The sequence below is a fragment of the Orbicella franksi genome, chromosome 4 (assembly GCF_964199315.1).
Source record: "Orbicella franksi chromosome 4, jaOrbFran1.1, whole genome shotgun sequence".
Lineage (NCBI taxonomy): Eukaryota > Metazoa > Cnidaria > Anthozoa > Scleractinia > Merulinidae > Orbicella > Orbicella franksi.
Window position 1 is genome coordinate 19,400,310 of NC_138148.1, and position 13,345 is coordinate 19,413,654.

Consider the following 13,345-nt stretch of genomic DNA (forward strand, 5'->3'; position numbering starts at 1 on the left):
ATTAAAGTTCGTGACAATTGACATTGTGTGATGTTTGGTTTAGTGCTCTCCTTAAGAGAGGGGGACTGGGGAAGCCAACTACTGTGAGTACTTTAATTCATTCTGATTGGTTCCCAATGAGGTCATCGTCCCATGACGCTTTGGAATAGCCTCCCTATAGGCAGACCTCGGACCCAAGTCTCTCAGTCTGGCCGCTTGCTAGACGGACTTCTGTCGTTTAGGACCACAGGACACTGTAAGTATCGAGTTTGAAGTTGCATGACATTTTTTTGCGTGACTCTGGCGTGATTTGTGTCGTCATGGAAATCCGTGAGATCGATCCCAGTCCTCCGTCGAGGCTTGGTGGGCAGTTTTCCAACATGGCCGACTTTCGTGGGCGCCGCCATCTTGAATTCTTAATTCGGCTCCTGATTGGCTGAAAATAAATAGCGCCATCTTGGATTTGGAAAACAATAGCGTCCATTGTTCTCGAAACAATAGCCTATTGTCTTTCTCGGCTCCTGATTGGTTACTGCTAAAACCGTCGGGCTATACTACTAATTTCCCCACCTGTCAACTCCATAACTAAACTACGACGATGTGATTTTGAGGGTGTAATATGAATTTGCAATAATATCTCATTTTCGAAACTGCCACCATCTTGGATCCGCCATCCTAAATTTTTTGAGAGATCCATGATGAGTATGATGTGTGAAAAACACCAAAACTAATTTAAAAGTAATCATGTTCAAAAAGAAGACAAGTGATCACGATCAAAAGATGACCAGGATTATCAGTAAACAATGAAGAGTTAATTCTTGGAGGAGATTGCTGTTACATCCAATATCAAAAGCGCGACACTTGACGAGATCTTGGTCATTCTAGACATCACATATCTATATCAGTGTTTTATTGTATAATTTTATTGCTATTTATAATACAGCTGCTGTATGACCGATATTGGGGCTGAGTATACATTATTTTTTTAGAAAGTAGCCCAGAGAAAATGCATGCGGTCATTGGTTTAAAATCGTGTTTCTGAAACTCGACAGAAACAGAGAACTAGCACGAGCTGTTGACGTAATGATGGCGCGAGCAAAGAGAATTGACATTTTGATGATCAAAGTAAATAAGTTGTTTTCTTTTTTCGTCACGGAATTTTCTAAACAAAAAAATAGAGACATGTTCCCCGTGTTTCTACTGAGTTACAGAAATACTTGCGGAAGTTTGGGAGAACTCGAAAAAGCTGTGGACACACTCGCTCGTCGGCTCGTGTTCCCAGAACATTTCTCGGTCTCCCAAACTTCCACTCGTGTTCCTAAAACTAATTAGTATAAATCTACTAGCGCTCTATCACGAATGCCGTTCTCTGATTGGCTACGCTACTCACTATCTATTCTGTGATAGATAGTGAGCAGAGTAGCAGCGTGCCCTTGTTAACAAAATGCATGACGGCCGCTTCTTGGCTTTTTCGAAGTGTCTGTAAAGAGGATTTAGATATATCTTTGAACGACTAGTAGATTTATACTAAAACAATTAGATTATTCGCTCTCGTTTTCTATGCGTGATAGAAATCTCGAGTTCATAATCTAATTGGTTAATAGAAACACGGTTGGAAATTATAGAGCAAGTTCGTACCGGATGTTGTGTTGTCACCAGCCAGCCATTTCGCTTTTCAAGCTCTGCTCTAAACCAAATAAAAGATGGTGTTCCTGTGTTTTCTAGGGAAAAAAAATGCACCTTTGACGTCTAGAAAAGCTGCTGAACGCAGCAGCAGCTTTTTCAGACGTCAAGCGCGCGTTATTTTCTTAGAAGATGTAACAGCATCTTCTATTTGGCAAAAAGAGAGCCACCATCAACGTGGTACTGATAAAAAGAAAATGACGCAATCGTTGAAAATATTTCATGTCATGATATCTTGACGCGAGTGTCAGTCATTTAAAACGCTTATTATCAAACATTGTCAGAATGGATGATGGCTCCATGTACTAGAACATAAAAGCGAAAATTAGCATAAAATGTTCAAATCACAAAACTTAGAATTACAGGCGCCACGTCACGCTTTGTACTTCTTGAAAAGTTTGTAATCTGTGTCAATTTTCTCCGTCCCTGTTTCGTTATGGTTTATTATCATCTCTTTGGTGTTTTTCTATCTTAGCAAACTATTATTTTCAGGTTTAATTTCCTTCAATTTAAAAGGTAATTGTGTTCGTAACCAAAATAACTCAAAATAACGTAACTAAGCTCCTTTCACGCTCCTGTTGTTGTCATTTGTATACAGACAGTAGATTAAACACTAAAAGATCTGTTTATGAAAAAGTCTGGTTCACTTTCTTTTCAGTTCACACGTCGACAGCTTCATGAAAGCAAAACGGAGGTGATTGTAGAAATTATCATATCGATATATTTACCCTGTGGAAACCCTTTTGACAGAAAAAAAAGGAAAAGGGACTTTCCCTTTCCAAAATATTCAAAGATTCGTTTACTTTCTTAGAATCATGAATATTTCATTTCTTCATCACGCACTTCTAGATCGCCAGCCGTCGTAACTGCACTAACCTCAGTTTGTATTGAAAGAAAAGTATCGATGTTTTTCCTTCAGCCCTGAAAACTTTACAGCGAATACATTTTAGCCTAAATTCAAAATAATTATCTCCTGCCCGTGGCACGAAGAGTCAGCTGATTCAAGGCCATCGAAAAGTTCAAGGTACGCGTTGAAATCTTTTATTGTGGCCATTTTGGTTCCTTCAGCACGTGGTAAAAATATCCGATGGGTCCTTTGAACTCTTACGCAAAATATGTTGTGTTGAAGCAATAAGCCACAAGAAACCATCACGGCTCGTACAGACAACTAGAACTGGAATTAACTGATAAAATTAAGAAACAAATACTATTGTAGTGAACATTTGTTTTCATCTGTTGAAATGACAAACCTTCCGCCACGACTCAGTGAACACTATTCATCCAACGAAATCGATGAATCACTTCCAAGAGAACCAAAAATTGAAGGGCAGGAGAATTGCCACGATTTCGACAAAACATTCACGTTTCCACTAGACGATACAACCTCAGTAATAGCTGTACAGGCAGCAGTTAACACAGAATCAAACACATTGAATATTCTGCTGGCAAACTGTAATCTCGTCACAGTCGGGAGTTCAAGCAAAGCTAATTGCTATTTAGATGCTAACGAACACAAATGTGCAAGCAACGGCGAGGTCAGTCGCTCAGACAGCAGTCTTGAACAACAGAAGACAACAACGGAGAACAGTGACTGCCGACTGCAGCCTCTTGATGAAGCGCAAAGCTGCAGCCAGCCAGACTCGAGTGATTTGTTTACTGTGAGCGTGGAGCCGTTGTTGCCTTTAATCAAGAAACAAGGATATCTAAATGGACCTCAGTGTGAGCGAATCATGGAACAGCTTGAGTTTTTACAGGACAATGGAAAGTTTGGAGAGCACGAAAGTCTTGTTACGTCGTATCTCCAACGCTGTGGGAGTACAGAGAAGTCTGATTTGGAATTAGCCCTGAAAATGGAGCGCGGGGCAGCGTTCTCTTATCACAAAGAGTTCAAACATAGTAAACGTATGTTCGTCTCGGTCATAAATTCAGAAAAAGATCGACAGCTTCAGCTTAGAAATCCCAACATTTTAACAGCAAGAGCGTACTTCTTACTTGTGGCGGACTATAGAAATAGAAAATTCGTAAAACTCTCCCCGCTTTTTGAATTTCTCAGACGAAGCGAGTGTTTACTCCAAAACCATGAGTCGCCAGAAGACTGGGCGGAGTTGTATTACAACTATGGCTCGGTTTGGTTAGCTTACATGAGCATTATCCCGGATGAGGAGAGGAATGCGACAGCGCGATACACTGCTCGACAAAATGCCAGACACTATTATGAGCAAGCGATCTGTTTCTGCAAGAGAGATTCTCGATTGAGAGTTCAAATTAAGAAGCAAACATACATTCACCTCAAACTTGCAGCGTTGCTTCTCGACTGTAGTTCAACTGCCGCGCGAAATCGCCACAAAGCCATCGCATCTGATGACATCAAAGAGGCTAAAGAGCATTTAGATTTTGTGCAGTACCAACTTGGCGTTTCTATACCACTAGGCACGCGTGTGCGACTTCTGAAAATCCGCTCGGATCAATTTTATCGCCAAGGAATATACCAACTGGCCAAAGAAACAGCCGAGGATGCATTAAACATTGCCATCTCCAATGAATTTTATACTGAAAAAGACAATCTCCAGGAAAGAATCGAATTTTTTGAAAAACTCTGCGAAGAAAAAATAAAGATTATTGATGTTAATGATGTCTCCAGTTCCAATAATGAGACATGTCCCAGTGAATCTGCCCAGTCTGATTAGGAATTAAGAAAATGAAAATAGAAATAGAATAAATGATAATATATTTAATTGAAATAAATCATGAGTAGACATATGAAATATATCGTATGCGTCAAAACAATTGATTTCAATATCCTTTCACTTTCTCCTTTCCTTTTGGTTCCGTCTTCCTCTAGATGAGTTTTCTTTTTCCCCTTAACCTTCCTCGTTTTTAAACAAAAACGTTTAGCATAAAGGAGCTGGTTATAAAGTGCTACACGAAAGCACACACGAAAGCTTAAAACTAAATATTCGCAGTGAAGTCTTTACTATCCGAACTGCACGACAGAAATCTTATCTTTTAAAGAAAGGTCTAGTCGAAATGTCTAACAAGTTAATCGAATAACACAAGCGAGTCGGGCGCTTCGATTTAACATGCATCTTTGAAGATAATCTTCAAGAACAATTCCAAGAAATAACAAACTTTGAAATATGATTTGTTACAACTTCAGGGACTTTCCCTTTGACGAAAGTCTCTTATGACTGGCTATCATGTTGATTCTTCATTTCAAATATTAAATAATTTACACTCGTGAGAATCACGTGCCTCGAATGTACAAACAGTAATCACCATTGCATTTACAAGTGTTTTGAATGCGAAGTTCGTGGCGTTCCTCTCGTTAATACTCTACTCGCTAACTAGAAATTCCTTTCTCCGACTTGCCTTTTAATAGCACAGACGAAAAGAGGTTGTCTTATTCGGTGAAAAACGTACATGTGCGTGTGAAGTCTTAGGGGCTTCAATGACTACGCAAGTCAATACCTAAAAAATGAACTACGTCGCACCCCACGATCATGAATCGAATGACAATATTATTTGCAAGATCTTAAAAATCTGACAAGGTAGGATTAGTAATATTATTTTAAGTACGTCTGGTACTTTTTGTACAAAGATGATACATGGATAAATAGTGAGAGTATCCGGCGACTGTGTAACAGGCCATGGACTCGACTCTTACTCGGAGAAATCGGAATGTTTTTTTCCGAGAGGCTTGTCTCAGTGCCTGACAGACCAAGATTAACATCGCTTTTCTTCACCCAACAATGTCAAGACAAGTACAGTGTCAAGAGGGAAGCGGACGAGAAGAAAAGAAATTCATCAACAATTGGCGGATATTTTCTTGATGTTCAAAAAAATTGCAACTGAAGTTGTAAATTGCTATTCTTGTACGTTCCACTATAAAATAGTTAAATGACGCAAACAGTTCATCCAGAGTATGCTTGTCATGTGTGTCAACGAAATACTGCTTTATCATGAGACTTTTTTTCGGTCTTTAAGAAAATAGCCCTTTTTACTTCGAATAGTAGAGAAAGAGTGATTTCGTCGTTTTATGGATCTCTAAAACTACGTATATCTTGTGAACTGCGACTGTAGTCCAAAATATAAAGCCGTTCCATGAAATTGCAGTCATTACCAGCGACATGACACGATAAGACACGTTCCGTACAGGAATTTTCTTCAAACCTGATAGGAAACTTGACCAATGCTAGCAATATCCAAGGTGACAGTATAAATGAATAGCACAAACAACAAAAGAACACTAGGTCCAAACTTTTTTCTCTTATTTTACTTATACTACAAAATGTGTTTCATTTTAGATTCTGGTCACAAAGAGGACTTTCCAATATGGCAACCAAACACAAACAACCCAAACCTCTACATTCAACAACTGCGACAGATTTAGCTCCCAACGAAACTGGAGCACCAGGTCAGCATTCTTCTGTTTTGCAACATATATTAGTCAATGACGTCACCTCACCAACTGTTCAGGCAAGCATCGACACGAATACTGAAACAATGACCTTGAGTGTTGACAACTGCAACATTGCTATTTTTGGCCAATCTAGCACTGTACATCATTCTGATTGTCACTTGCTTAGCCCAAATCGAGGCGAAGGCGATCTGAGGCAAGCAGATAGCTACGTTGAACAAATACAACAAATGGAAGCAACAGCGGACAATTCAGTGCAGTGTTTAAGTAGACAACTTGTTTCTAAAGAGGAAAGTCAGCAGAAAACAAACACTTCTTTCGGTGACATTTCACTGGATGTTGAGCCATCACTACCTGTGATAAGAAAGCGAGGCTTCCTTAACGGACCGCAATGCGAGGAAATCCTCAAAAACCTTGAGCTTTTACAGGACAATGGAAAGTTTGAACACCATATGCGTTTCTTTAATTTCTGCCTTCAACGATGTGCGGAAAAAGGCAACAAATACATGGAAGTGATGGCAAATGAACAACAAATTCAAAATAGAGAACATTGCAACCAAGTCCTCAAGAAGTTTCAAGTTCTTCAGGAAAACGGAAGGTTAAATGGAGATGAACAACTGCTGTCTCTGTATTCCAGACTTTGTACAAAAAAAGAGTACGCTGACATGGAATTAGCCCTAATAATTGAGCAAGGAGTATCATTCATGTACCACAACCAACTCAGCAAAAGCAAACTCTACTTCACTTCAGTCATAAAACTGGGTAAGCATTGCCAGCTACGAAATCCGAAAATTTTATTTGCAAGAGCCTATTTTTTACTTGCAGCTAACTATAGTTCTAGGGCGAGCAAGGCCAGAAACGTTTCGACCATTTTGGAATGTCTAAGACGAAGCGAGGTTTTACTACAAAATCACGAGTCGCCCGAAGACTGGGCCGAAATGTACTACAATTTCGGTATAGCCTGGATGAATTACATGAGCGTGGTCCCGGATGACGACAGGAATGCTAAGGCGCGAAAGGAAATGCAAGAAAAAGCAAAAGCTTACTATGAACGGGCGATTGCAATCTGTAAGAAAGACCCCCGCTCAAGGGTTCAACACAAAAAGCTAACATATTGCCACCTTGGGCTTGCAGCCCTCTTACTTGATTGCACCTCAACTGTCGCTCGAAGTCCAATAAAAGTAATTACATCACAAGATCTCAGAGATGCGACAAAACACCTTGATATTGTAGAATACCAACTTGGTAACATTCCTCGAGGTACACGCGTGCAGGTTCTGAAAACGCGTTCTGACCAATACTATCGTCAAGGACCCGAAATGTATCAACTGGCAAAAGACACTGCCCAGGATGCATTCCAAATGGCACGGCGCCATGGATTTAACACCGAACTGGAGTCGCTTCAAGAGAGAATCGATTTTCTCGATCAGCTGTGCGAAGACACAGTGTGCACAGAAAGAGTAAAGCTGCTTGTTGACAGGGATACCTCAAATTCTGGCAGTGATTCCAGATTTGAAACAAGCTGCAGCGAATCTGACGAGAATCTGTCAGAAAACGGTTGATCTGCGAGTTGATCCACCCAGTAGCTATTCTGCCCTATCCCTCAACAATAATTAATGAAACAATGATTTATTTATTGATACAGGGATATTATAAATATGCATAAGTATAAGGTGAAAATAAGTATAAGGGTTTAAAGGAATGGTTTCACAACTAGGCGCATGCGCAAACTATCACGTTAGCCCATTTGTTTCCATTGTTTTTAAGGCAATCCACGGACCGTCGCGAAAACGCTGTGGTAGAGATTTCTATTACAATTCCTATTTTATGCCCTAACTCCCAAATATCCCTCAATTTCATTGTTTACCAACCAGTCGGCTGCTGGTAGATAGCTTTTGAGTGTGTCCGGGTAAGTTCCTCACCCCGTGTAATAAATACGAGTTTTGAGAATAAATTCAGCATATTCTGCTTCACGATATTTTACGCCAAACCGTGAAACTATCCTTTGAATTTCTGTAGTTTTGTTGTCGACATTATGTAATGAACAATAAAATTCCAAAAGTAGCAAGTCTAGTCACGATATATTTGGATTTTTTAGCAGCTTCTCCTTGGTGATTCCTACTTGCGTACCTTCACATGAATTTAGTGGCTCAAAACAGTAATACTTCCATGAGACGCCTGAGCTCTAGCGCGCACTTCAGCGCGAGTCATCACGCGATCACCCGAGTGTTCGCGAGATAGAGCGAGAGGTTTTTAGTTTACAAAATCAAAACAAACATGGCAGTGCGAGGCCTACTTTGTAAAACTTTGTTTCCGCCAAGTTTAGTAAGCTGTTTGCGTTATCAGTTATTTTTAACTTCGAAAACATCCATCCTTCAGGCAATTTCGAAGGAAGACATGACTTTAAACCGCTGTGGTGGAAGGTAAACGAAAATTGTGATGTTGATGTTGCGATCGATCGCGCCGACTATCAATCTGAAAAACAGCAGGGAAAAAACTACTCTTCAGGTTTTCTTCGTTTTTTGTACTTGCCTAGTCTCACCTCCGGCTAGTCCCACCTCCGCTTATGCTGCTAACGATAACAAAAAACACTATTCGCGGACTATTCGCGTTTATTCGCGTGGAATTGCGGGCTTTACTGATTAGACGACCGCCTTCAAGCGTGCGCAAGGGGCGATCTTGCAAAGTCGAGATTTAATTTGCGCGTAGGACGCGCGCTAAAAATACCTTATCCATGAAGCTAATATCTCAAAAACTGATCCGGTGACCCTTCGTTTTTGATGCATAAAAATATTCAGCTGCAAAAGCGGAATGTATGTGCAAAAATGTAGAAGAAACTGTGGAGTGGATTTTCTCCAACTTGGAAATTTCCATTTTTCTTAATTTAAGGAAAATTCACTCCACAGAATTTTTTATAATTTTGCCTGTTTCTTCTTCTGTGTGTAATAAAGAGAAAAAAGTGGGTCAAGTTGGTTGCTATGCAACAGGACAGTGCAACCTTAATTTATGACTTAAACACAATGAAAGGCACAGTGGAGAGTTACCTTAAAAAAATAGCACAGCGATTCAAAACAGTACAATTCCAAGTCTGAAAAATCGCACCTAGCTCTATAAGTCTCAAAAAAACAGAAAACTGTTTTGAGCCACCTTAATATTTCTGTAATTTCACCCCCGTGGAATTCCGTGACCCTACAAACGCAGGTGTTTCAAACACGTCAATGAAGTGGTTGTGTAACTAATACATGGAGAAGGGACTTTTCCCTTTCAACGCTTTCGAAACCTTTGTATATTTGCTGGGCTTTTTTACAGTGCAAATACATACAAAATATCAATTACGAATATTTCCTATTCTCCACGTCAGTACGTTATCACCACAGTGGTATATTCCGTCAATCAGGTTTTCTTACAACGAAATTCATCGCCACTTTCTGGTGAATACTTAACATAAAATATACGCATGACGTAATTTGATTCATTATAAATTCAGGGACTTTCCCTCTCACCAAAGTCTATCATGACTGGTTATCTTGATGATTCTTTGTTTCAAACAATCAATTCATTGATCCAAAATAGCATATACCCTCGGATGTGACAGACAGTAATCAATACCAACTTCAGAAGTGTATTCACGGCGAATTTCTTGGCGTCGCTCTCGTTCATGCTCTTAGTTAACTAGAAATTGCTCTCGCCAACTTGCTTCCTTGCAGTACCTACGGAAAGCGCTTATTTTAATTGATGGAGAACGTAAATGTGAAATCCTAGGGACTTGCATGTTAATGCGAGTCGATCTCGAATGGAAAACTACATCGATCGTAACTCATACCATGAATCAAACAACAAAATTGCTTGAAGGATCTTAGAAATCTGACAAGGTAAGATTAGTAATATTCTTTTGGTACGTGAGGTATATAGAAACATGTAGTACATGAATAGATGGTGATAGCGTCCGGCGACTGTGCGGCAGGCCATAGGTTCGACTTGTGTTCAGAGAACCCGGAATGTTGTTTCCAAGAAGCTTATCTACTGACTAACAAATATATCGTTCTCGTATTACTATACACCGAGATTAATATCACTTTACCGCACCCAACAATCTCAAAACAAGTACACCGTCAAGAGGAGCGGGTGAGGAGAAAGAAATTCGTAAAGAGGGTGATATTGCCTTGATGTGAAAAACAAAATTGTGACTTATGTTGTTGATTAGTATACTGGAAATTTCCATTTCAAGTTGACGTTGCAAATCATCCAAACAAAGCAGGCTATCATGTGTGTCGAATTTTATATTTCACAACTAAATACTGCTTTACCTTGTGTCGTTTATTCGCTCTTAAAGGAAAACCCCTTGTTTGTTGCAGTAATACATGTAGAGGAAGAGTGATTCTGTAGCTTTATAAAGCACATCCTGTAAATGATTGCGGCTGTAGTAAACAACAATAAGGCACTTCCATGAACTGGCTTTCGACAAAACACTGAGCCCCGGTCAACTGATCCCCCATAGAATCAACAGGAAAATGAAAATAAAAAAAGCCCAGAACTGTCAGTGGGATCGATTCAAGTTCGTCAGTAAATTTAGTTTACCTGAAACTTTCAAGATGGCGGATGCGTTGCAGATTTGCGACTCTCTTCTCATTTGACTGAAGGATTTGTCACGGAAAATCGAGTACAGAATAAGTTGGAATATCATCAAGAATGATATCTGTACCCATTAGAAAATTAAGCAATTTGATGATATTCAAGCTTATTCTGTGCTGATTTTCCGTCAACAAAACCTCCACTAAACAATCAAAGGAGAACAAGAGTGTCGGAAGTCTGCAACGCGCCTGCCATCCTGGAAGTTTCAGGTAAGCTAAATTTATTGATGAACTTGAATCGGTCCCATTGATAGTTCTGGGCTTTTTTCATTTTCATTTTCCCATGGATTTTATAGGGGGCCAGTAGGGGTGTCAGTAGGGGGGTCAATAGGGGGTCAGTAGGGGGGTCAGTTAACCGGGGGTCAGTGTGTTGTCGAAACCCCCATGAAATTGCCGTCATTACAAGCGACATGACGTGATCAGACACGTTCCATAAAGGAATTCTTATCAAACCTGATAGGAAACGTGTCCAATGCTAGCAATATCCATGGTGATATCATAACAGAAGTAATTTATCCTCGAAAGCAAAGATTACGTCCCAAGCTTCTCAGCAGACAAAATACTAGTCTCTGATGTTATAAGGAGGGGCTGGGGGTAAAATAAAAACTTGGCTTGAAGGTGAATTTTCATATCAACAGACTTATTCTCTATTGTTTATTCCTTGTTTAAGAGGAAGCCGTTGTCACTAGAAGGAAGTATAGACATTTCATTTTACATTCTGGACAGGAGAAACAGATTCAGAAAGTGACGTGACACAAAAAGAACTGTCCGAATATGACAAGCAAACACGAACACCCCAAAACTCCACACTCAGCAACTGTGACAGATTCAGCTCTTAAAGAGGCTGGCGCAACACGTAATCAATCTGCTGTTTTTGACCAGATATTATTCAGTATTCCTGACAATGAGCTCAACTCAACATTTGCACAAGCAAGCATCGACACGAATACTAAAACAATGACCTTGAGCCTTGCCAACTGGAACCATTCTGACAGTCACGTATTTCCAAAAAGTCAAGAAGAAGCCGATCTGAGGCGAGCAGATTGCCACGTTGAACAAATACGACCAATGGAAGCAGAAGAGAACATTACAGTGCAGTGTTTCAGTAGACCAGGTGTGTCTATGGAGGAACCTCAGCAGGAAGCAAACACCGCATCCGGTGAAATATTACTGGATGTTGAGCCATCACTACCTGTCGTAAGAAAGCAAGGTTTCCTTAACGGACCACAAAGTGAGGAAATCTTTAAAAATCTTGAACTTTTAAGGGACAATGGAAAGTTTGAGGACCATGAACGTAAGGTTAATTTCTTTCTTCGACGATACGTTGAAAAAGGCAACAAAGACATGGAATTAGCCTTAATAATTGAAAAAGGTGTATCATTTATGTACAACAAACAACTCAGCAAAAGCAAACGCTGCTTCACTTCAGTGATAGAACGCGCCGAGCATTGCCAGCTACGAAATCCGAAAATTTTAATTGCAAGGGCCTATTTTTTACTTGGACGCAACTGTAGTTGTAGGAAGCCCAGAGACATTTCAACCTTTTTGGAACATTTAAAACAAAGCGAGGATTTATTACAAAATCACGAGTCGCCCGAGGACTTGGCCGAATTGTACCACTTTTTAGGCACTGCCTGGTTGGCTCACATGAGCAAAGTCGCAGATGACGACAGGAAAGCAAAGGCGCGAAAGGAACTGAAAGAAAGAGCGAAATATTACTATGAACGGGCGATTGACATCTGCAAGAAAGACCCCCGCTCAAGGATCCAAAACAAAAGGCTGACATATTGCCACCTTAGTCTTGCGGCCATCTTACTTGATTGTTCCTCACCTATCGCTAGAGCTGGAATAAAAGTAATCCCACAAGATCTCAAGGTCGCGAAAAGACACCTTGACATTGTACAGTACGAACTTGGTGACATTCCTCGAAGTACTTGGGTGCAGATTCTAAAAAGGCGTTCGGACTATTACTATCGTCACGGACCTCAAATGTATCAACTGGCAAAAGAAACTGCACAGGAAGCATTTGACATGGCACACAGCCATGGATTTAAGACCGAATTGAAGTCGCTTCAAGAGCGAATGGATTCTCTCGATCAGTTGTGCGAAAAAACATTCTGCAGAGAAAAAATTAAGTTGCTTGTTGATGGGGATAGTTCAACTTCTGGCAGTGACTCCAGATTTGAAACAAGCTGCGGTGAATCTGACGAGAAAGAGGACTCACTGTAGCTCTTGGTCGAAACCAGCCATCAAAATCAATCCCACTGAGGTTCCGAAATTATGATCGTCCTACAAACCTGATGTGTACGGAAGCCCCAAAGGGACATCTACTTATGAAAAATGGGAGTTCGTTTTTCGAGATTAAGAATTTGCTTTTTCGAAAATGGGAGTTTGTTTTTCGAAAATGGGAGTTTGTTTTTCGAAAATGCGAGTTTGTTTTACGAAAATGTGAGTTTGTTTTACGAAAATGGGAGTTTGTTTTTTCGAAAATGGGAGTTTGTTTTTTCGAAAATGGGAGTTTGTTTTTTCGAAAATGGGAGTTTGTTTAGGAAAATGGGAGTTTGTTTTTTTAAAAATGGGAGTTTGTTTTTCGGAAATGAGAGTTTGTTTTACAAAAATGAGAGTTAGTTTTTTT

The 13,345-nt window shown here is 40.0% G+C and overlaps 3 protein-coding genes and 1 pseudogene across 3 annotated transcripts in view; 3 read left to right on the forward strand and 1 right to left on the reverse strand.

Annotated features, from left to right (window-relative positions):
* The window catches only part of LOC145483608 (D-glutamate cyclase, mitochondrial-like), a 61,415-nt gene that overhangs the window by 9,004 nt on the left and 39,066 nt on the right, over positions 1 to 13,345 (reverse strand). The gene's annotated exons all lie outside the window — the stretch shown is intronic.
* LOC145483621 (uncharacterized) lies at positions 1,710 to 4,265 on the forward strand (annotated as a pseudogene).
* LOC145483613 (uncharacterized) lies at positions 4,397 to 11,465 on the forward strand. Its single transcript, XM_081462148.1, has 2 exons — positions 4,397 to 9,951; positions 11,381 to 11,465. Exon 1 carries the CDS (start codon positions 5,995 to 5,997, stop codon positions 7,639 to 7,641), a length of 1,647 nt encoding a protein of 548 aa, XP_081318274.1. The 5' UTR covers positions 4,397 to 5,994; the 3' UTR covers positions 7,642 to 9,951; positions 11,381 to 11,465.
* Positions 11,476 to 12,941, forward strand: LOC145483617 (uncharacterized). Its single transcript, XM_081462155.1, has one exon. The coding sequence runs from the start codon at positions 11,485 to 11,487 to the stop codon at positions 12,937 to 12,939; it is 1,455 nt and encodes a 484-aa protein (XP_081318281.1). The 5' UTR covers positions 11,476 to 11,484; the 3' UTR covers positions 12,940 to 12,941.